Source organism: Mauremys reevesii, linkage group 11 (assembly GCF_016161935.1).
Source record: "Mauremys reevesii isolate NIE-2019 linkage group 11, ASM1616193v1, whole genome shotgun sequence".
Taxonomy (NCBI): domain Eukaryota; kingdom Metazoa; phylum Chordata; order Testudines; family Geoemydidae; genus Mauremys; species Mauremys reevesii.
Window position 1 is genome coordinate 17,724,060 of NC_052633.1, and position 23,810 is coordinate 17,747,869.

At 40.9% G+C, this 23,810-nt stretch overlaps 1 protein-coding gene across 6 annotated transcripts in view; it reads right to left on the reverse strand.

Moving 5' to 3' along the window:
• Window positions 1-23,810, reverse strand: part of PARD3B (par-3 family cell polarity regulator beta) — a 645,413-nt gene that overhangs the window by 25,693 nt on the left and 595,910 nt on the right. For 4 of the 6 annotated variants that reach the window (XM_039494273.1, XM_039494274.1, XM_039494277.1 and 1 more), the window contains one exon: window positions 9,607-9,686. In XM_039494273.1, coding sequence (XP_039350207.1) covers window positions 9,607-9,686 — 80 coding nt within the window. Of the gene's footprint in view, window positions 1-7,406; window positions 7,447-9,606; window positions 9,687-23,810 lie in introns of all 6 variants that reach the window. The other 2 variants (XM_039494275.1, XM_039494276.1) reach the window with 1 other exon arrangement.

Sequence of the window (23,810 nt, forward strand, 5' to 3'; positions counted from 1 at the left end):
TTGGATTTTGACTCTGTGTTTCAAAATAAGACTGAAGCCATCAGTGTGATACTGGGTCACGATTTCACCATAAAATGCTGCATGTACCAATATGCAGAAATGAGAGAATCTCCACGTTTCTGCTTTGAATGGTTGACATGTATGGAACGATCATTGGTATCAGAAATTCCATTCAGGATTTAGACTCTGTCCTCCTCGAAGCATAATGACTTTTTTGATAGCTCTGGCTTTTAGGCAGTTTTTGTAGTAATCAGTTTTATTACCTGGCAGTGGTAAGTACAGTAAGTTAGGTAGTTAGACTCCACTGTGATTTTGGATTTAAGCTAATCTTTAAATGAGCACATCAGCTCAGTTCCCAAGCTAGTGCTCTATCAGGGAGGAACAATCTCTTTTTTCTCTGTGTGTATTTCATCTTGGCTGTTTTATTGCAACTTTTTTCCTGGAGGTACTTGAGTAGACCAATATTCCCATTAAAACTGATTCAAAACGCACCTGTCAGGACTTTAAAACCAACTAAAACCCTATACATATTTCACTTATAATGAGATCATTGCATGGGAAGATATCAGATTTTAAGATTTTGCTGTATTTTCAATAAAAGGGCCACTGTTGAGATAAAAATCATATTTAAAAATGATCCCTACTCAAGTTACTAACATTACTTTAGATTATTAAAACTGAAAAAAAAAATCAAATGTTCCATTATAAATGCTCCTCGTTTATTATTGATATTTGATGTGGCTTGGACAATTAAGTTAGGCTGTTCACTTTTCTTTCAAGTTAGTCCCAGTTATATTCAATTTCTGATGTTACACACAATCCTCTTGTGCTTGGGTTTGCCACACTGAAAGTGATATATTTAAATTAAAACATGTAAAATAAAATTTCCATTCCTACTAAGTTTTGGAATCCACTTCTCTCCATTCATCCCTTTTATACTTTATTATTATTTTTTTTTAAAAAGATTTAAATTCTGGGCCTAAATTAAGTTAGCAGTGGGTCAACGTTGTACCTTACAGTCCTTGTTGCAGCCTTTGTTCTGCTGATGCTGGTTTGTTTTCTTTTCCTGGTTTTTCAAGACAATGGGTGGCTACGTTTTGTAATTACCATGAACCACTAATCATTGGGTACTTTTTTACCAAAGGCAGATTGGCATTTTAAATCTAAAATTAAGTGTTATTTTTATAAACTTACATTTAATTAGCACAGTTAAGTATCCTTTCCTTGATTGTGAAAGCATTTTAATTCTTACAAGAAGTTCCATCATCACCATAATCTTTTTTTCCCCTTTTGTATTGTAAAACCGCTATTTGATGTGGCAGAAAACAAAAATAACAGAGAAGGAGCTAGGCAGAGTGGAGATCAGACAAGTATCACATTAGGATGACTTCATGAGACCACCACATAGAATACAATGAATAGAAGCTCCCTGATTGAGAAACAATGGTTGACAGTGTGCCAAGATGAGGACAGAAGAGAGAAGTATGCAGAATGAGAGTGGCGTATTGAGCAAAACATTTCAGCACAGTCAAGAAACTCAGCACAACAATGATTCCCACAGCAATAAGCAATAGGAGGCAGATGGGAGAGTGACAATAAAAAAGAAAAACATTGAGAGCTCGGAGAATAATATAAGAAATGAGGGAGATCTGGACTTTCCTAAGTATCAACCTAGCTATGAAAGAACCCCCTTTTGGGAGCAAATGGGGAAGTACATACAAACATTACAGTCAGGAAACTGACACATAGCTGGTACCAAGGGGTTACTCCTGGTACTCAGGAGGATTCAAGGCTCCAGATACTGAAGAACCATCATTTTAGATCTTTTCAGTATGAAAAGATTTATTTCTCCCCTAAGGAAGTTTACACTGGAGTACAGGGGCCAGCAGAGTTTTTCCTGCATCACTCAACCCCTTCTGCTGGACTGCAGCTGGAGTGATCACATGGTGATGCCTTATCCCCCACTGTCTTGCACACTGTAGAAAGGGTCTCTGTGCGGGACCAGTATAGGTTAATATAGAGAGGTGACCAATAAAGGGGCCAGAGAATCATGGTTCCAGTAGCTACACTGCACAAGTGGCAGGGAGGAGCTGCAGCCCCACATCCTGGCCCCAACTGAGAAGAGTGGACTTGACCTTCTCAAACTGATCTCCCTGCATGATTGTGCATATACATCCCACACTTTTGCCCAGTTATATCATTATTAGGTTCCAGTGCACACTACAAACTTTAACCAGGTGATGGACAATCATGTTGTAACCAGTGTTCTGACGTGGATTTTTCTGTAGTGTAGGTAGCCCCTAGGAGTGAGGTGGAATCAGAGATATCATTCAGACAGGCAGGAGACACAATAGGGAGAGGCGCTTGGGACTGCATTTTCCATCTGGGAAAACTGATGGAAAGGAGGGAGTTTAATCCTCCACTGTTCATGAACTTCATTGATTTTTTTCAAGATTTGTCATGTGTGGAAGTAGAAGGCAAGATCTGAGGCAAGTTAACCAGTTTAGATATGTGTGAGACCACATAATCAGTGTGACAATCAACAGTTTACAGTGCAGTGACTTAAGGACAAGAATGGATATCAACATACATTAGTATGATATCACTAAGATAAATATAGGATTGAGTGGTCAGTGATGGAGTGGAGGAGGGAGGGATACAGATTAATTGTTGCTTATCCCAAGATGAGAAAGTTGCCTCTCTACAGAATTTTGCAGGAAAAAATAAATGCAGCTAAATCGGAGTTGTTTCAACCTCAAGGGGAACATTTCAAATTCTATGATGACTGTAACGGGCAAGTATATTTTACTGAACATCAAAAAGTTGAAGATTAGCTTTGTACAAATGCGTAAAATATACTCAGTAACGCAGCCTCCATGACGGAACAGACCTTTGATAATTCTCAAGATCTGTCTGGACTTGGATTAATAAATTATTTCATTGCTGATAAAAGTTTGGCAAGAATGACACATTTATAAACATACAACATATGGGTTATTCTGTACACTCTCTTTTGTTCCAGGTTATTGCTACTAAAGTTGCAGTGGCGCCAATGATCAGTATTGGCATTACTTGGAATACACATCTGTTGAATGTAATATCATTGCCATCCTCTTGCATGTGCTAAAAACAATGCTGCAGTAAGCAAATGGAAATTCCAAGGCAGCGTATAATGCAGATATTAATTGAAGAGACAAACAAAGGAAAAGAGAAGGGCAGATAAGTTTTAAGCACTAGGAAAGGTGTCAGAAGATAGCTAGGTAGAACATCACAGGAATAATATCATAGGACAGAGTGATTTTTTTTTTGGTTAGCTGTGTACCAAAGGAGAGCAGTTTACAATTTTAATGGGACAGATAATACAAATCAAACACAGAATGCACTGGATGAGCCAGATGGTGGTTCTATCCAAGAAGGCTGCCATTTTTAATTGGTAGGTGACATTTTTACTGAAAGAGGTTAATACTGATGCAGGTTTCAAAGAAGAATTTTAAGGAATTATTCGCATGGCAAGAGGGTCGTTGCCTTGTACAGTGAGAGGCATTTCCAGAAGACAAAGGCAGCATGGAAGAGCAGATGAGATGAGAGTTGAAGGTTATGAAGGGACAGGTGAGGTGGGAGTTATTTGTAGCACACAAGGGAAAAGCAATGGAGCTGTAAGATGAGAGCAGACTTGTAGGCAAAAGCAGACTTCACAATCTTGAAATGATGGGAACTACTGTGAACTTGATGAGGAAGGCAGTAGAGCTTGGTGAGGAACCTACACTTCCTATTTGTCTCTTTGAGAGCTTCCTTTATGAGGGCAGCTATTATGGAAACTCTTCTTTTGCCCAGAATGGTGGGAAATGGCTTTTGCCTACATGACTGTCAATGCTGCCTCACAAACTGTCCTGCAGGGAAGGCTCCAGCCCCTTTGACAATGCTGTCTTCATGTCTTTAGTGAGAAATGTAAGCAGCTCAGCCTCTTTAATTTATCCAAGAGAAGGTTAAGAGATGAGGTGATCACAGTGTACAAGCACCTACCTGAGCAGAGATTTCTGACAGCTGGCAGCTCTTTAATCTAGCCAAAAAAGGCACAACAAGATCCAATGAATGGAAGCTGAAGCTAGATACATTCAGACTAGGAACAAGGCACAATTCTTTAATCCTGAGGGTGAATAACCTGTGGAACAATTTACCTAGAGAAGTGGTGGATTCTCCATCAGTGAAGTCTTAAAATCAAGACTAGATATCTTTGTATAAGACATTCCATAGCTCAGGGATGGCCAAACTTACTGACCCTCTAAGCTTCATACGACAATCTTCAGAAGTCCAAGAGTTGGGGCACATCTTCTGGGGCTTAGGGCTTCAGCCCCACAAGAGATGCCGGCAGGGGTCGGGGCTTCAGCCCCACTCCTGCTGAAGCCATGAGGCCCGGCTGGTGTGCTGCGGGGCTCAAGCCCCAAGGCCGCGTCCCCACTGGACAGAAGTCCTTACCCTACATCAACCCACTGCAAGGCAGAGGTCCTGAGATTCCCCCCGCAAGTGTGGTGGGCGGAGAATGGGGTGGGCGGCATGGGGGACTCAGTGAGCCGCACTTTAACGGTAAAGAGCAGCGCGTGGCTTGTGAGCCACAGTTTGGCCACCCATGCATAGCTCAAACAGAAGTTATGAGCTTGATGCAGAAACTACTGGGTAAGGTTCTAGGGGCCTGTGTTATTAAGCAGGTCAGACTAGGTGATCATAATGGTCCTGTCTGGCCTTGGAATCTATGATACCCCTTTTATTTACTGACCTAGGAAGTGCAAGTTTCAGAGTGGATCTTGAACATGAGTCTCCTGACAATGGCAAGGCATTGTGCTGCCACTTCTTTAATTAATACATTAATAGATTTCCCATCTTTATGGTACATATTATATTGAACTTAAACACTCTTGTGAATGTAAAGTGCCATTCTGCTCAGCCCTCTTCTCCTTGGCCATCAAATGATTGATACAATCTGAATTCATTTCTTAGTCTTTACGGTTATTTTTTAATGCTCTTTTTGCCACAAACGCTTGTTCTTGGATGATATGAAGAACCTTGAGGAACTGAAACATTGACTTTTTTTGGCATCAGCATTTCTTACTAGCAAGGGGGCTGAGATTTGTGGTATATATCACAGCATCACCAATCCCTGGGCCCGTCTTAGTGACTGTCAGCCCAGTTACTAGTCAGAGCCTACTATCGAATCCATTAGGAGAAAGGAATAACTCGTGGTGCTTAGGACATATTTCTCCAACTGGGGCTGCCATGAGCAAAATTATCACTTACATTATGACAGACCACAATGAAACTGAAGTGCAAAACCAAACAAACCTGTGAGCAAATAAACCAGCTTCACGTTTATATTTGTGCACTGGTTTAACCAAGTAAATACTTCAAATGTGAAAGAGAGAGAGGTGGGTTACTGAAGACAAACAAACAAACAAAAATATTTTTCTAGCTCCTCATATTATAGCCATGCTCCTATTTCCCAAATAGTACCCCACAGAGCCTAAGACTCAAGCCCTTTTCCTTCTAAGAGGGAGGATTTACCATTGCTTAATAATACCATTCAGCACTACTCGGCTTTAGCCCTGGGGCATCGCATAACTACTGAGTGCCAAGAACTGTATCTTTCTTGCAAAGCTTTATGTTCTGCCTTTACCATTTTGCTTCCCTTCAGGAGATGATGTAGCACAGTGCAGTATGAGACGGGGACCTGTCACTAGCCTGCCATAGTAACACACCAATAACTCAGTAGATAACATTTGCCTCTCTCTAGATGTTTCCAAATAAAGCCCATAATCTGATACTAGCTTCGATACAAACTTGATCACATAACTCAGTTGGCTACTGATTAAGCTAGTCACATATTAAAGCTTCCTTTAAGGCTGTTGCCTACTTTTTTTTTTAAACAGACAGAAGTATTTCAACTTTTAATTAAAAAATAACCTTCCATAGAACAGATCCTGCTCCCATCAAAGACAGCAGGGTTTTGTCACTGAGCTCAATAGGAGCAGGATTACCTCTATATATTTTAAATTCTTTGCTTCTTTTGTTGAAAAGGCAAGCACACTTACAGAACTGCATTTTCTCTAATTCTGCTATAAAATAGGGGTCATGAGCCAGTGAAGCTTCATTGATTTACACCAGCTAAGAATCTGATCCATTGTGTATGGTTAAACTTCTCAGCACCCACAGGGAAGGGAGATGAAAACATAAGGCCATAGGGCAAAGTGCCACGGGTGTTTTAAAGCTGGGATTTGAACTTGAATGAAAGATATAGCAGGAGAGCTTGGGTATGCTACCAGAGACAATCAGAGCTTCTTTGTAGGTAGCCTCGCACACCTTCAGAGTTGAACAGGTGCCCTGGGAACGTACGGCATATTTTTCAAAATAATGTGATGGTAATCCTAGTTCTCTCTTGCCCATTTCAGAGGGATGCCAAAGCTCTCCTATTCATTCATTCATTCCAATCTCTCATGCCCTCCAACATGGCTACTACTTGTTGCCAGGTAGCAGTAACAGTTTTATTGCATGGGCATCTAATTATTCCAGCTATTGTGCTGATTTTTTTCCCAAGAGAAATCAGCCACAGCCCAAGCCCGGATGCTTTCCTTTCTGTTGCAGAAGCGTTCTCCCTTCCTCCCTGGGACTTTTGAAGCTTTGTCTGCTTGGCGAATTTAGGTAAATCCCACATGCTGGTGACAGAGACTTACTTTTATAAACCCATGTAAGATTAGAAATGTGCTTAATTTGTTGGGAAATGGTTTCTGCAACCCCATTCCACCACCCCTTTCTAGTTCTAAAAGCCAGTTGTTTATATTCAATTACACCTTTTTGCATTGATGGGCTGATAAAAGGAAGGCGAGAAGGATTTTGATAATGTACCGTTAGATCAGACTACTCACATTTTTTTTTTTTTTTTTTTTACAAATTTCCCACAATGTTCAAGATGCTCAGTTTGATGATACTGCCCATGAAGAACTCTGGGAAAACATTAGCCTACTGCAGACCAATCAGGCTGCAGTCAGTGAGGGGCAGCTAAGCGAGATCTCTAATGGAGAATGTGAACAGCATAGCAGCGTGCAGATGACATTCGGCTATACATCACATTCAGGTCAAATGGAAACAGCACCCTCCCCACAGGTGTCCAGCGGCTTGACTGAGTTCAACAACTGGATGAAGAGCGAGTGAATAAAGCTGAGCCCTGGAAAGAAGGAGGTGATACCGATGGGGAGAGGGAAATACACTGAAGAACATGCATTCTTGATAAGGACATCTATCTATCTTAAGGTTTTGTACTGCTGCCCATTCCTCACAGTATCCGAGTGCTTTCCATGTAAAATAGATTATTAATGATCTGAAGGCAGATTTCCAGAGTTCTCGGCCTTGGTTTTCACCTGGACTTCTCTGTACTTCCGGAGATTCAAATGGCCAGCTCTGCAAAAAATCCGCATTTCCATTAGTGGCTGCCAGGAAGACTGCAACCTCTTCTGCTGGATTCAGACTTTGCCCCGGTGACCCACTCATTTATCATCTCTGGGCTTGATTACTATGGTGGTTTCAGAGAAGTAAACTTACAAGAGCTCTTTAGAATTGGTTCAGAACACAACAGCCAGTCTGCTGAACAACACATGCAGCTGAGAGCACATCACTCCAGTGCTCTGCTCTCTCCTTGACAGAAACATTATGGAGGCAAACTACTGATATTGCATGAACCCTGGGAGTGTGGGTGCTAAAACCATGAGATACTGACACCCCAACTAAAGTACAGTGTGACTCATGGTACAGCCTAATCTTAGGCAGGCAGAAGTGACTCCCTCTTTACACTGATCCCCGAAGGCTATAGAAAGTCTTGATAACTTCCTAAATTCTCCGCCCTATCCAGGTAAACCCTCAAAACCCTGTCGAGATTTAGGGTATGGAGTCTAGTTTCCACTAGCCGAAACTGAGGTTTTGAGAAGAACATGGGGAGATTAATGGGTTGAATCAGATGGAACTACTCAGGAAAAAACAATTTGGTGTCATTGTGAGTAGCTCACAGGAATTGCCTACTAAGGATGTAGCAGCAATAAAGATGCAAAGGCAGTACATTTTAAAACTGATAAAAAGGCAACTTTTTTTAAAACTCTACATATACTTAACCTGTGGAACTTCTGGCTAAAAGATATAACTGAGGACAAGAACTTAGTAGGATTCAGAAAAAAGGACTGGACACATTATGGATAATGAGAACAGGAAAAAATATAAAACACATTGCTGGGAATCAAATGGCACTCTGTTAAGCAGTGTTGGGCCCAGTGTATGAGAGACAAGTGGGTGAGACTTTTATTGGACCGGCTTCTGTTGATGGAAGAAACAGTTTCAAGCTTCAAAGAACTTTTCATCAGGTCCTTTGAGGCTTTGTTCCTCCACCAACAGAAGTTGGTCCATTAAAATCTATTATCTCACCCACCTTGTCTGTCTAATATCCTGGGACCAACATCACTAGCCCACCACTGCAGACAACCACCAATACAAGTTGATAAAAGGCAGTCATTGAACCACAGATGCATTCTGTGGTTTAAACAACACATCATGCATTAAAAAGTTCTTAAGTCCAACAATGCTGAAGTGTGTGAAACAGCTTTTCTTAGAGAGATCTTATTATTTTCAAGCACTGTGATATTCTAGTTCATATTGGTATGCCATATTACATTAAGGTCAATCAGCCTTTGCCATGACACAGTTAGAAAAACAGTCAAATGGAAAAAACTGAAGAAAAGCTGTAGCTACAATGCACAGTCATTTATTTCCTAAAAATACCAGCACCGATGTGCCACGCCCTTTGGGGTGCCCAGGAAATGTGGCACTACTTGATTGTCTCACCCTCATTTAGGAAAACTTGCTCCTCCACATCTCTACCGAAGATCCACTTTCTTGCTTAGCATGCTTGGAGGATAAATATTCTCTATTTTCATTTTCTCATCTCTGCTCTAACCTTTCTTCATTTCTTTTTCCAGCTTGCTAATTCTCACACTCTGCTATTATAACTCCCACAGAATCTGGATTGTAATCTTTGAAAGATTTCCTCTTTGTCATGCCCTGCTGATTCCAGACTAAAATTATTCATAAAAACCCCCTCAAGCCCCTAAGAATTCTCTCTCATTTCCAATGGGGTTGAGTTACAGTACATAGTTACCATACTGGAACAGGATTGCTAGTTACATTTTCCTTCCAGTAATGGTGGTACTGTAGGAGCTGTCACTGCTGCAGTGCAAACGCCTCACAGCAATGCTCTGTCATTGCCAGCTATGATTTTAGCACTATAAACTTTGTCACAGTTATGCCCTGCTAAGACCTGCTATAACTCTAGCACACTAAGCTTCCTCAATGTCATGTTCTTCCCCTGTGGATCATGACTCTTGCTGACATGTTCAATGAGAATGACTTTATTTTTTTTTAAATCAACTGTCTAAATTATTAATACAGTTATAAAGATGGCACTAAATCATCAGCAGAAGGCAGCGAGACAAAACTGCAACATAATCCCTCATTTCAGAGCCAGGCGGCTGTTCTATGCAGATAGAATCAGTGCATGAGGAAGCCTCAATGATATACCTGGGTAAGGATGCATATTGCCTTTCCATCCCTTCAAAGTGGAGATTGTGTGAACTCCCATCTGGACCTTTTCCAGACACCTGTGGAGAGAAGAGTAATTAGAGATGAAGATCAATTATACACCCCGGTTACTGACAATGCATCTCAAAATGATAATCAGAGAACAAATGATGCTGCAGGGTGCCAAAATCAACAAAAGAAAGGCAGAGCTCAGAGACTCCACAAATCCCATACTTAATCTTATCACTGCTAACAAGAAAGGGTTCCATATCAAAGGACTGTTTAGAACAGGTATGTTCCTCAGTGCAGTTCCCTTGGCAGTAGGCCAGCAGGGATACTGTAAAGGTTTTTGGTTAGTCTCCCACCTGTAATTCAGTAAAATCAGGAGATAAACCTGATTACATAAAAGCATTTTAATATTGCTGAGTAATGCACACGTTAGTCAAAGGAAAGAATGAGTTTACATACTAGTTCCAGATCTGTTTATCATCTGTTAATTTTTCTACAGTAAAAATGTGATATAAACAACCTTTGCTCTCATTCACAACACAAATCTAGAAGCTTTCCCTAACACTGTTGGAAAGCTGAATATCCAACAGGGACGTCAGTGCATTTCTCATGTTCTAGTGTCATTTCAGAGGTGAAGCATTAATGCGCTCAGTGAAAACCATCAGCTCTCTACTTGGTTTGTTTTCAAGATGGCAGCTCTAGTTGGCTGGAGTGTGAAATCCTATCAGGAAGGCTCAAACTGAGGTAAGAATGCTGAACTTAGATACTTTTAGCTCATAGGAGTTCTCCCAATTTCACTCACTCAATGCCTGCTGATGGCCCAAGTATTAAGAGCCTTGTTAAAATGGAGCTATTAGTCTTTTCCTCCATAAATGCTGAAAGCTCACTGACTGCATTCAGTGTTCCCTACATTAGTATGTAGTCCTATTCTGGCACTGCTAGAATCAGCAGTTTTATACAGCAATATACCGTGAGGCCATTTAAAATCCTCTTCCCCCTTTACAGATTCATGGCAAAAGGGAAGATTTAATGCCTTTTCAAACACTTCTTAACAATTCATTAAGAAGAGAAGAATAAATCACACTCGGCTTTCTGTAAATGTCTGATTATAAAAAGAGGAAACAAAAACTGAAAGTAATATGTTTTTCACATTCTACAGGTTAGAGAGCACCCTTCTGTCAATCTTGGGATTTATGCACAATACGTCAGTTTCACTAAAGAGATTTAAAATCTGTCGTGATGGAAAGTTTGTGCAGTGAGTTAATTAGGCTTATTCACCTGTATATAATGTTTTCATGTACAATATCTCTTAGAGAGATCCATAACAAAAAACAAGTCCAGTGTAAACAGATGTATTATCAGACAAAGTTGCTAGGCAGAGAGTGTTTCAGGAATTATTGTAGACTAGTAGCATTATGCCAAGTCTGCCGCCTAATATTCTGAGCTAATATTAGTAATAATCGAGCCTTTTGCTAAGTGAACAACTTATTCTGGAGGGGACCTTGGCTAATGCCTCTTGATTTGAATCAAAATGGTAAGGGGATCTTAAGGGGTTGATGAGTACCAGAAAATAATCATCTCTGATTTGAAATAACCCTACTTTAATAGTATCTCACTTAGGGGGGAAAAAATCACTGTCCTAGATTTTATAAGGCAGGTAGAAGGCCAAACAGATTATTTTGTTCATTTTTCCACCAGTAAAAGTGACACGTTTTATACAGAAAGTGAATACAAAAATTCACAGTCACTTCAGCTGTTCTCACACTTCTAATTTGAGCAGTTTGGTAATTTTCCTTAAATAGCTGGGTACTCTGGTGATAGACAATCCCAGAACTTTTTGCGGAAAAGCAAAGGAAAGAAAACAGATTTAAGCTTTTGTTTACTGAGCACAAAAACCATGTAAAATACGGTCTACCTGCTTGATGCATGATAGAGGATACAGGATAAATGATACACACGGGTAGTTAATTCCAAATTCTAAACTGGAATGCAAGCTTCCTGGTGATTACTTTTAAGCCTACTAAGTATAACAGTAGTCAATGTACAGTAACAAGAAATGATGAAATTTACTGGGTGTTTACCAAGGAAAACATGTAGTCACTATATAAGTAAAAAGTACCTACATTAGATGTGTGCATTGTAACAACCTGAAAGATCAATCTTCTGATTGTTTCTTACAGAGAAAATAAAATCAGGTGCCTCCTGCCAGTTCTGTTTGTGTTTGTGCTCTGAGATACAGTTACCATAGAAACTAATTGTGGATACAATTTCACAAATTTGGCTCCACGTTGCTGATGAGTAGACCCCTGTGAAACCCTTTTTCATTTTATAGTTTTTCATTTCATTTTGGGGGCTCAGGTGGGGTGGTCGGGATGCCCTGCAGTTGCAGAATGAGCCTGCCTGACGCTCACTGTGCAGTGGTGGCTCTTGTGCCATGGTACTGGGCCTGCCCCGCCCGCTCCGGGCATTGTGACCCGGCACATGGGATCACTCATATCCAGCTTCTCGTCCACTGTAATCCCCAGGAACCTTTTCTGCAGAACTGCTACTTAGCCAGTCGATCCCCAGCCTGTGCTGGTGCATGGGATTCTTCCATCCTAAGTGCAGGACTCTGCACTTGTCCTTGTTGAACCTCATCAGATTTCTTTTGGCCCAATCCTCCAATTTGTCTAAGTCACTCTGGAGCCTCTCTCTACCCTTCAGCGTATCTACCTCTCCCCACATCTTAGTGTCATCCATGAACTTGCTGAGGATGCAATCTATTCCATCATCCAGATCATTTGAATAAAGATGTTGAACAAAACCGGCCCCAGGACCGACCCCTGGGGCACGCCGCTTGATACCGGCTGCCTACTAGACATCGAGCCATTGATCACTACTCATTGAGCCTGACAGTCTAGCCAGCTTTCTATTCACCGGATAGTCCATTCATCCAATCCATACTTTTTAAACTTTCTGGCAAGAATACTGTGGGAGATGGTATCAAAAGCTTTGCTAAAGTCAAGATATATCACGTCCACCGCTTTCCCCATATCCACAGAGCCAGTTATCTCATCATAGAAGGCAATCAGGTTGGTCAGGCATGACTTTCCCTTGGTGAATCCATGTTGACTGTTTCTGATCACCTTCCTCTCCTCCATGTGATTCAAAATGGTTTCCTTGAGGAGCTGTTCCATGATTTTTCCAGGGACTGAGGTGAGGCTGACTGGTCTGTAGTTTGCCGGGTTCTCCTTCTTCCCTTTTTTAAAGAACGGCACTACATTTGCACTTTTCCAGTCATCCGGGACCTCCACCGATCACCACGAGTTTTCAAAGATAATGGCCAATGGCTCTGCAATTACATCAGCCAATTCCTTCAGCACCCTCGGATGCATTAGATCTGGACCCATGGATTTGTGCATGTCCACCTTTTCTAAACAGTCCTTGAGCTGTTCTTTCACCACTGAAGGCTGCTCATCTCCTCCCCATATTGTGTTGCCCAGGACAGCAGTGTTGGAGCTGACCTTATCTGTGAAGACCGAGGTTAAAAAAAAATACTTCAACTTTTTCCACATCAGCTGTCACTAGGTTGCCTCTCTCATTCATTAAGGGTCCCACACTTTCCCTGACCTTTTTCTTGTTGCTAACATACCTGTAGAAACCCTTCTTGTTACCCTTCACATCCCTGGCTAGCTGCAACTCCAGTTGTGTTTTGGCCTCCCTGATTACACTTCTGCACACACTAGCAATATTTTTATCCTTCTCCCTAGTCATCTGACCAAGTTTCCTTTTTGTGTTTAAGCTCAACGAAGATTTCACTGTTAAACCAAGCTGATTGCCTGCCATATTTGCTATTCTTTCTGCCAGGGACGGTGCTTCCATTAGGTGACCCTAGGTAGTCGCCTAGTGTGCCAGGATTCGGGGGGCGGCATTTTGTGCTCTCTCCACGGGGTGTACGGGAGCTTCTGGTTCCGCTCCCGTCGCGCTGCTGAAGAAGGACCTTCTGCCGACGTGCTGCGGAAAACAGCAGCAGGCAATTGAGCAGCTCAATGACTGCCGCTGTCGCCTGCGGCATTTCGGTAGAGGGTCCTTCTTCGGCGGTGCAATGGGAGTGGAACCGGAAGCTCCCGCGCGCCCTGTGGGGAGCACACAAAATGCCACCCCCCAAATTCTGCCTAGGGCGCCAGAAACCCTGGCGCCGCTCCTGCTTTCTGCACATCGGCTTCTTTAAAATACCCTCAATAAGGCTTCTTTAAAATACAGCCTATGAAGAAGACAATGAAGAAGAATTGAAAAGATCAGGACTGTTTAATTTTAGAGAGAAGCTGAACATTTGAGGGGACAGGATAAACAATGAATTGTATATAGGGCTGTCAAGCAGTTAAAAAAATTAATCGCAATTAATCGCACTGCTAATAATATAATACCATTTATTTAAATATTTTTAGATGTTTTCTACATTTTCAAATATATTGATTTCAATTACAACACAGAATACAAAGTGTATAGTGCTCACTGTATATTTATTTTTGATTACAAGTATTTGCATTGTAAAAAAAAACAAAAGAAATTGTATTTTTCAATTGCACTACAGTACTTATATTAGGTGAATCTCCTTATCATGAAAGTTGAACTTACAAATGTAGAATTATGTACAAAAAAACTGCATTAAAAATAAAACAATGTAAAATTTTAGAGCCTGCATGTCCACTCAGTCCTACTTCTTGTTCAACCAATCTCTCAGACAAACAAGTTTGTTTACATTTGAAGGAGATAATGCTGCCCGCTTCTTGTTTACGATGTCACTTGAAAGCGAGAACAAGCATTTGCATGGCATTATTGTAGCCAGTGTTGCAAGATATTCACATGCCAGATGCGCTAAAGATTCATATGTCCCTTCATGCTTCAACCACTATTCCAGGGGACATGCATCCATGCTGATGACATGTTCTGCTCGCTAACAATCCAAAGCAGTGTGGATCGAGGCATGTTCATTTTCATTATCTGAGTCAGATGCCACCAGCAGGAGATTGATTTTCTTTTTTGGTGGTTCGGGTTCTGTAGTTTCTGCATCGGAGTGTTGCTCTTTTAAGACTTCTGAAAGCATACTCCACACCTCGTCCCTCTCAGATTTAGGAAGGCACTTCAGATTCTTAAATCTGGGGCAAATGCTGTAGCTATCTTTAAAAATCCCACATTGGTACCTTCTTTGCCTTTGTCAAATCTGCGGTGAAAGTGTTGTTAAAATGAACATGTGCTGGGTCATCATCCAAGACTGCTAGAACAGGAAATATATGGCAGAATGCGGGTAAAACAGAGCAGAGGACATACAATTCTCCCCCCAAGGAGTTCAGTCACAAATTTAATTAACACATTTTTTAACAAGCATTATCAGCATGGAAACGTGTCCTCTGGAATGGTGGCTGAAGCATGAAGGAGCATATGAATGTTTAGCATATCTAGCATGTAAATACCTTGCAATGCCAGCTACAAAAGTGCCATGCAAATGCCTGTTCTCACTTTCTGGTGAGACTGTAAATAAGAAGAGGGCAGCATTATCTCCTATAAATGTAAACAAAATTGTTTGTCTTAGCGATTGGATGAACAAGAAGTAGGACTGAGTGGACTTGTAGGCTCTGAAGTTTTACATTGTTTTGTTTTTGACTGCAGTTATGTAACAAAACAAATTTCTACATTTGTAAGTTACACTTTCACAACAAAGAGATTGCACTACAGTACTTGTATGAGGTGAACTGAAAAATAATATTTCTTTTGTTTTTAATTTTTAGAGTGCAAATATTTATAATAAAAATAATATACACTTTGATTTCTATGACAACACAGAATACAATATATATGAAAATGTAGGAAAAACATCCAAAATATTTAATACATTTCAATTGGCATTCTACTGTTTAACAGTGTGATTAAAACTGCGATTAATCGCGGTTAATTTTTTTGAGTTAATCCCATGAATTAACTGCGATTAATCGACAGCCCTAATTGGTAGATTAAGCATTTTTATTTATTCTCTCAAAATGCAAGAGGAAAGGGGCATTCAATCACACTGATAGAGTAGAACATTTAAAACAGATAAAAGGAAATACCCTTTTTTAAACAATGAACAATTCACCAGAGGAACTCATTGCCACAAAAGTTTAATTGAGGCCAATAATTTAGTAGATTTTTTTAAAAAAAGGATTGGAATTTGTATGGATAATGAAAACATCTACACTTACAATAGTAAAGATAATAAAATCTCTGAAAGTCTGGAAAGGATATAAACCTTTATACTTCAGGGCATCAATCAATCTCTGAAAGAGTGAAGAAGAAACTTCCCATATTAGTAGATTATACCATAATTTCCCACTTCAGAGTTTTTTATATTTGTTTTTCTTAAGCATCTGATAATTGCCATTGTCGGAGACAAGAAACCAGATTATATAGACCACTCCTCTCAAATGTTTGGCACCCAATTAACAACAAGTCAATGTAGGTATTAACATTCTTCATAGTGTAGGAATCTTGGCATTTAACCATGAAAGCAATATGGTAGTGTGCCTCAGTTTCCTTTCTCATACAGCACATTAGGTTTGCAATGTCTTTTCTGTGTATAGTTTCCAGATTAGTTACAGGCAGTAACTGAAATATTAGTATCACAAGGTCTTTTAACATAAAGTGTGCTTTTATGTATTACTCTTAACATGTTCAAGGGTTTTTCCAAAAGATTAGGCACATTGTACATTTTTACAGTTCTTGTTATTAGCAACACAGTCACAGAAGTTAACATTAGCATTAATATTAACATTAAATTCATTGCAGGTGTACATTTACGTTTATTTTTTGTCATGCCACGCTTTTGGCTCAATACCATTGTGGTTCTGGCATTTTAAGGATAACCTGTGGCTTTCATTAGCATGATAAACGTTTCCCCTTTCTTCCTGTTCTGCAGGGTCAAAATCTGAGCTCTTTTGCTTAACCGAATTCATTGGCCGGCTGGGTGTGTCCTTTCTGCTAACAGCTACAGGCAGGTCTTTCTCCCCCCAGTCAGTCAAGTAATTTACATCAACACAGACACAGGGCCAGCTTTAGGCCGATTCCCCTGATTCCCCTGAATTGGACCCCATGCCTAAGAGGGCCCTGCACCCTAAAGAAGAGTGCCTAACTTAGGCACCTTTTTCATTTTTTTTACTGACCTGGGGGCGGTCTGGGTATTCGGCGGCATTTTGGCGATGGGTCCTTCAGTGCTGCGGAAGACCCGGAGCAAGTAAAGGACCCTCCACCGACGTGCTGCCGAAGACCTGGACCGCCGCCAGGTATTCGAATCAGATCCCAGGCTTCCTAAATTTTCAGATCCTTAACTGTTACCAATTCCAAGGTTGGACTCTGCCTTAAAGAGATACCATCCATTTTCACTAGCATGTTAGACTGAAGGTTCTTTTGTCCATCCATTACCAACCTCTGCTTCCACATGGAATCAGATGTCAAGTCCACTAAGAGAGTACAAGACACTTCCAAAGTGTCTAGAAATGAGTTTACTTGCCATCCCCTGCGTTCTCGAGAGATTAACTGCACAACTGTCCTCCTGCTCCGCAGATTCAGCTGTCCAGTCTTCCCTCTGAACCTGAGATACAGACTGTTTACTCAAAGAATCAACATGGAGACAGTTCCAACACCACGCTCTTCCCAACAAGCTGGTTAAGCTTATCGGGCTGTTTAAAGTCCCTAATAATTTTTATTCCATCTGAAATCTCCTCAAAGTTATCCACACTGGGAGTGGATCTATACACCTCAGAAAGACTCTGGCAGTTAGGAACTGAAACAAGCCTCCCAAACAAACTGTTGCTTTCTCTATACAGTGCGGGTATGGCTACACTTGCAGCTGTACAGCACTGCCGCAGGAGCGCTCCCTCGGCAGCGGTCTGAAGTGCGAGTGTGGTCACGGCGCCAGCTCTCCCAGCACTGCAGGTACTCCACCTCCCCATGGGGATTACCTTAAAGCACTGGGAGCACAGGGCACTGTTTACACAGGCGCTTTACAGCGCTGTAACTTGCTGCGCTCAGGGGGGTGTTTTTTCACACCCCTGAGCGAGAAAGTTGCAGCGCTGTAAAGCACCAGTGTAGCCAAGGCCTCATTCACCCTGAGTTAACTCAATCAAATCACTTCCACACCCATCAGTTGCAGCAAACTGCTTGCAAAAAACTACCCTGAAGATTTTTCTCTTCAGGAATCTTTCTAAGCAACAACCCATTTTCCACAGAAATTCTGCCCTTACCCTTTTCACCTAGGGCTTGCTCTAAAGGAACATTTTCCTGAGCAACAACAGACTATTCCTGGGTTTCACTTAAATCCAGAATCGCCTCTGGCCCATCTTGAGGATTTTTACATAACCCCCTTTCAGGCAAGCTGATAGACTCACTAGTCAAAAGGTTAGAAGCACTTTCTTTCCCTCTGCCACACACAAGCTTAGGAATCATTTCCTCCTTGTTACAAGTTTTCACACTGTTAGTGGGTAACACAGTTAAATCACATTCATGCTTTCCTTGTGTCCTGGTTAACAGAGCGGTCATTTTACCCAGCAACACACTAGCAACAGGCAAAACAGAAGCACCAGAATCGCTTGGTCTCTGGGAGCTATTTATGACATTAACTGGATGCAACCTAATTACAATGTCACCATCCCTAGCAGACACAAATTTAGGAATACTTCCTTCCTGGGCTTTAGTTGTATCCAGAACAAACTTTGGGTCAGCTGATAAATTTTCAACCATCATAGGCTGACAGCCTTCTTCTGTCTGCTCTGCAAACAGAAACAGTCCCCTTTAACAGACAAACAGCTTATATCCTTTCCTTTGTCCCAGAACACATGGCTGTTCACAGACAATTGCTTGGAGATTGGGGTAGCTCCCTTCATAGGCAAGTAATTACCCCTACCAGACACAGGAACATTCATTCACTGTTACAATTCTCCATACTGGTAACAGGTAAGGTATAAGGATACTCATGTTCCACTAACATTGCCTTGCCAAACTGCTGATTAGACAAAGCCATCAGCTCAGAAGACAGACTATGCTCATCAAAACTTTCTTTCCCTTCCTCTCCCTTAACAGGTAAATTGCTGTTTTCCACAAACAGTGTCTTATTACACTGAGCTACTTTAAGCACATCACTTTTACCTGAGTCAGGCTGACTTTCCCAAGCTTTACTAGCCAACAATTTATCACTCACCAAGACTGTATCCCTTCCTTCCTCAGTTAGGACTTTAACCTGATCACCAATTTTAATTTGCTCTAGAGAAACATCTTCCTGAGCCTTATCTAATGCCAGATTCACTTCTGAGATACCAGACACTCAGAATTTTTTTTTTCCACATATGCACCACTTCTTTGCACAGACGAACAGCCATCTTCCTCAGACAAACATTTGGAGAAACCCTCCATAGGCAAATCCTTGCCCCAATAGACACAGGTCCAGGATTATTTCTTTCTTGTGACTGGTGTATGTCAACCTGACTGAACAAAGGTTTAATATTATCCCCAATCAAAAGATCCTTAGGCAATAACTTCCTTACACCAGCTATAACTCCAAGTTTAACACCATTCCATTCAAGATGGATTCTGGCTAAAGGCACACTTACAGGAAACTCAGACGATTACAATATTCACACTCTGATTTGGTAAATAATCTTCCTCTTTGATAAGATCTGCTTTAACAAGAGTGATATTAGAAGCTGTAATTTGCCCTAAACAGTGTTTACCATTGACTTTTACATTCTCTGCACAAGTTATGGGGTTACCGTCACCCAACTCACAGTAAAAGCATTTACATAAAACGTGGCAGTGCTGGAGTAAATTTGGTTACACACAGACAACTGCTTTAGAGTCAAACAACATACCAACATTGTTACAAACTGGATAGATTCTATCTACATCTTTGTTATTGCAAGGAACTGTTTTTTCAGTATGATACAGTTCCTGTTGTTCCTTTCTTCTCTTGAACTGGAGCTTAAGTCTGTCCACTTTTGTCTTAGCTTCTAGTTCTTCAATCAAATATATGCCATTTTTTGTTCATGTTCAGAACACAGGCACTCTCTCTCAGCAGCTTCTCCTTCCATATCAGCACTTTTTTTTGCTTTTGTTCAAGTTCTAGGTACTGGTTTCTCACTGCAAGCACTTTCTCTGGGTCTGCTTCCTTATCACTGGCAATTAACAGATTTTGCAGTTCCTGCTCTGGGGCTTTTTGCTTAAGCACAATTCTTCCAGACTTTTTCTTTCAGGCTCTTGACCATGGGTCACTCACTGTAACTGATTTTTAACCCTTAAACTCTCCAATATCAAAATTAAATTTTGACAAGCATGTGGTTCTGATCCAAAACCCCAATTAACCTGCGGTCATGTGCATCCTGCCGACTACGCCACTGTGCCTGGGGTCCTTGTGGGGAGCCAGCTGTGGTCACTCAGGGTGAACTGCAAAGAATGGGACAGCCAAACCCCAAAAAGCTGGTGGATAGTCCAATACTTAGATTCACCAAGCCAGCATAAAACAGCTTCTTTATTACCTTACTGGTTACTCAGAAGTCCAAACAACACAGTTCCCTTAAAGTGATCCAGCCTCAGGCCTCCATCCACGTTGAATATAATGAAAATTTCTGTAAATCTTATTTCATCATAAAAAAAGAACAGGTTCTACCAATCCCAAAGGATCCAACACATTACCTCCCACGTTAACAAATGTTTCAGCTCTTACCCAAATACATGCTACAGCCAATTCTTATTAACTAAAATCTAAAGGTTTATTTGTAAAAAGAAGGAAAAGTGAGAGTTAAAATTGGTTAAAGGAATCAATTACATACAGTACTGGTAAAGTTCTTGGTTCAGGCTTAAAGCAGTGATGGAATAAACTGCTGGCTTAGGTCAAGTCTCTGGAGTGCATCCACAGCTTGGATGGGTCATTAAGTCCATTGTTCAGAGCTTCAGTTTGTAGCAAAGTTCCTCCAGAGGTAAGAAGCAGGATTGAAGACAAAATGGAGAAGACGCAGCTGCCTTTTATAGTCTCTTGCCATGCGGCCTGTGCTTCCTTTGTTTCAAACACAAGCTGTCCAGCATATGGCTTCGAAGCCTTAGAGTTCTCTCCATAGGCATTTCCCTGCATGCCTTGCTGAATCATAAGGTGTATCTGCCTTCTCTCAATGGGTTAATTGTATAGCTGATGGTCCTTAAAGGGCCATCAAGCAGGCTAGGTAGTGCTGATGCCAAACTGTGTGGGGGTGTCACGCAGAAGCATAGCACAGGTTTGAAACACAGACATACATACATATCTATAACTCATAATACAAGGGTGATACAAACATATAAACACAATTATCATATCTGGCAAATTAGGACATCTCTGCAGATATCTTACATGGAATACCTGGTTGATTACTTTATGGGAGTTAGCATCTTGCTCGACAACCTTTGTACAATATTTGCTGCAAATATATAACAGTGGTTGCAAAATGATCTATATGGTCATATTTTTAAATCAGATAATGTCACAGTAAGCTATGGCCCTGCCAACTATGATAGCTGTATGGTACTTTAGCTGAAGACTTGTAAGAAGAAAAAATGATAGGCTGGTTGCAAATAATTTCCCAAACCGGACAATTCTTCCAAAGAAAACTGCCCCCAAACCAAAAATTATGTGAATATGCACATATAGATTAAACCCAGTGAACAAATATCTTAGCGCTGCAGAGGGCCTGTGCTGGAATGACAAGGCATGAGTTGTCATGTGCCAGCGAGTGTTGTCATGAACTGACTGTTAATTGGGTATCTGGAAATACTTTCTCAGATTTACCTACAAATAATTGGTGGTACCAAAAAAGAGTAAAGCAGACAAGTGCTCTCTTTCATGCTGAGAATGGTTTGCAAACGACAGTCTCACTTCTTTTGCTCAGGAAGGGTTTCATTTCATTCCTCCTTGTCCATACTTGACTTGTCTTACTGTCTGTTCTCTGAATCCAACATAAGTTCAGGGCTAGGAAATCTACTTAGCCAGGAACTATTTGGGCTATGCCGTTCAATACGGGGGCCAGTGAGCATTCCTGGCGCTGGCTGGCTATTTTTTGTATACAAACAAACCTCAAAAAATCTATATATTGACACAGGGAGTCCATTAAATGTCTCAGTGCAGGGACTGTCTGTGTGTTTGTACACTGCCTAACATGAAGTGGTCCTGGGCTCTGATTGGGATCCCAAGGTGCTGCCACAATATAAATAATAATAATTCTCTTCCCATAACTCCCATGCTCCCTTTTTTGGGAGACCTCACTCTGGATGGCATTCTGCTTCTCTCTTGGGTTCCACCTTGCCTATCTGATAGGTCATGAATTCCCTGGTGAGCTACCGGAGTTCCCTGCTATGTCCTTTCAGTTTGTGGTTTGTTAGAATGGAGTTATAATCCAATAGAGTTATAATCCAGCATAACATAGACCTTATGCTGAATGAAAACTCCAGCTTCCACTGAACTTACACCAGAGAGGGCAATAATATAAAGCCACTACCTGGGATGGGGTAGCACAGGCGCGTGTAGGACACACAGGACATAATAATAATAATTATACTCACCTAGCTCACAAGGATGATGTGAGACTTAACGGGTGGAACCCAGTGCGTGACTCCTTAGACTTTCAATGAGACTTGTGCTCCTAAGTCAGTTGAAGTTTTTTGAAAAGCCCACCCAATATCCACCCAGCACCCTGAGATCTTTGGACAGGAGGCTGAAAATAAGCATAGCATGCTATATGCTTTGCTGCTTAGTACATTTCTTGTGATTATCTGTTACAGGGCTTGCTCCAGATGTGTGTCTGATCTCCCTTCTCAAAGCTCTGCTTTTGTCTGTGAGCACTTCTAATCACATAGGTTGCCATTCAGCATGCGAAAAAGAGCCATGGTAAGAGGAATTTGCTCTTTGACCTGCAGATCTCCCCTCTGCTGAGACACACTTCGTTTTTGTTTTCTATTAGGTGAAAATTGAGAAAAACTGAAGGAGGTAAAAATGAATTTGTCCCCATCTTCCTCTTAATGTTTTGTGCACATGTCAAAATTCAAAACTCACCATTTTTACCTTCAGCATTTTAACCAGTCACACAGCTCTAGCGACTGGACATTTTAAAAAAACAGCCATTTGACTTGATACATTTTTCTTTTCTAGTCAAAGTGGAAGAAAGGTTGTTATACAGGGAGATGGATTTGCTGAACTCAGGGAGTTGGCCTGGGTGGTCAAACAGGTCTTTTCCATCCCTGGATTCAACGATACCCTTATTACGACGTCTTTCAAGACCATCATCCATCTCTGTTTAATTTTTAAATCAAAAGGCAAACATTTAAATTTAAAAATTCTAACTGTGTCCCTAGTTCAAAAGAATATTTCGGATGTTTTCCTTACAAACAGAAAAAGGGATGTATTTTGGTTTCCTGGTTTTGCAATGGAAGTTGAAACAGTGATTTTGCGTTATTATAACACTCATCATTTCTCCCTCTAATTTGGATGGTTTTTAATAAAGCTCCATTGATTTCACTGAAAGAAATCCCTCCTGGCAAAAGCAGAACACACACGCTGATTGCTAAATATGCAGCAATTATCATATTCAGCAGCACACTTTAATATCTTATTTATAGATGTATCTATCTATAATTTGCTTTAATTAAGTTGCATTGATTTTAATGACAGAAGCAGTCTTCAAAGAAGGGGCGAGTGTTATATGATTCCATCAACACTGCTCTGTCATTGTTTGGACATAGGATAGCACCTTCAATACTTCTCCATTGTGTACTCTTTTTGTTTTCAAGTGGCTGTGATGGCAAACCCAAATGACGTTCAGTGGAAAACCTCAGAATCGCCTCTATTTGACTGAGATCACTTTGACTTCCCTAGTACATGCTAAACCTACATACAGGATAGTTTTGGAGAATGAAGAAGGAATCAATGTTTTCCATGTGCTCGTGGAACTGCACTATGGCTTCTGAAGAATTTCTTGCATGTGTTTCTATTTTAGATTAAATTTGGGGTAATTTTATATTTATGTCTTAAATTATTATATGATGCCCTGAATATCTTATGTTGGGCGGGGAGGCAACTAATTCTTACCCTTAGCATCTCCTTGACAGCTCAGAATGATGAGCAAATATTTTAGGGATCTGATCCAACAAATGGCCCTGTGTGGGTTGACCCC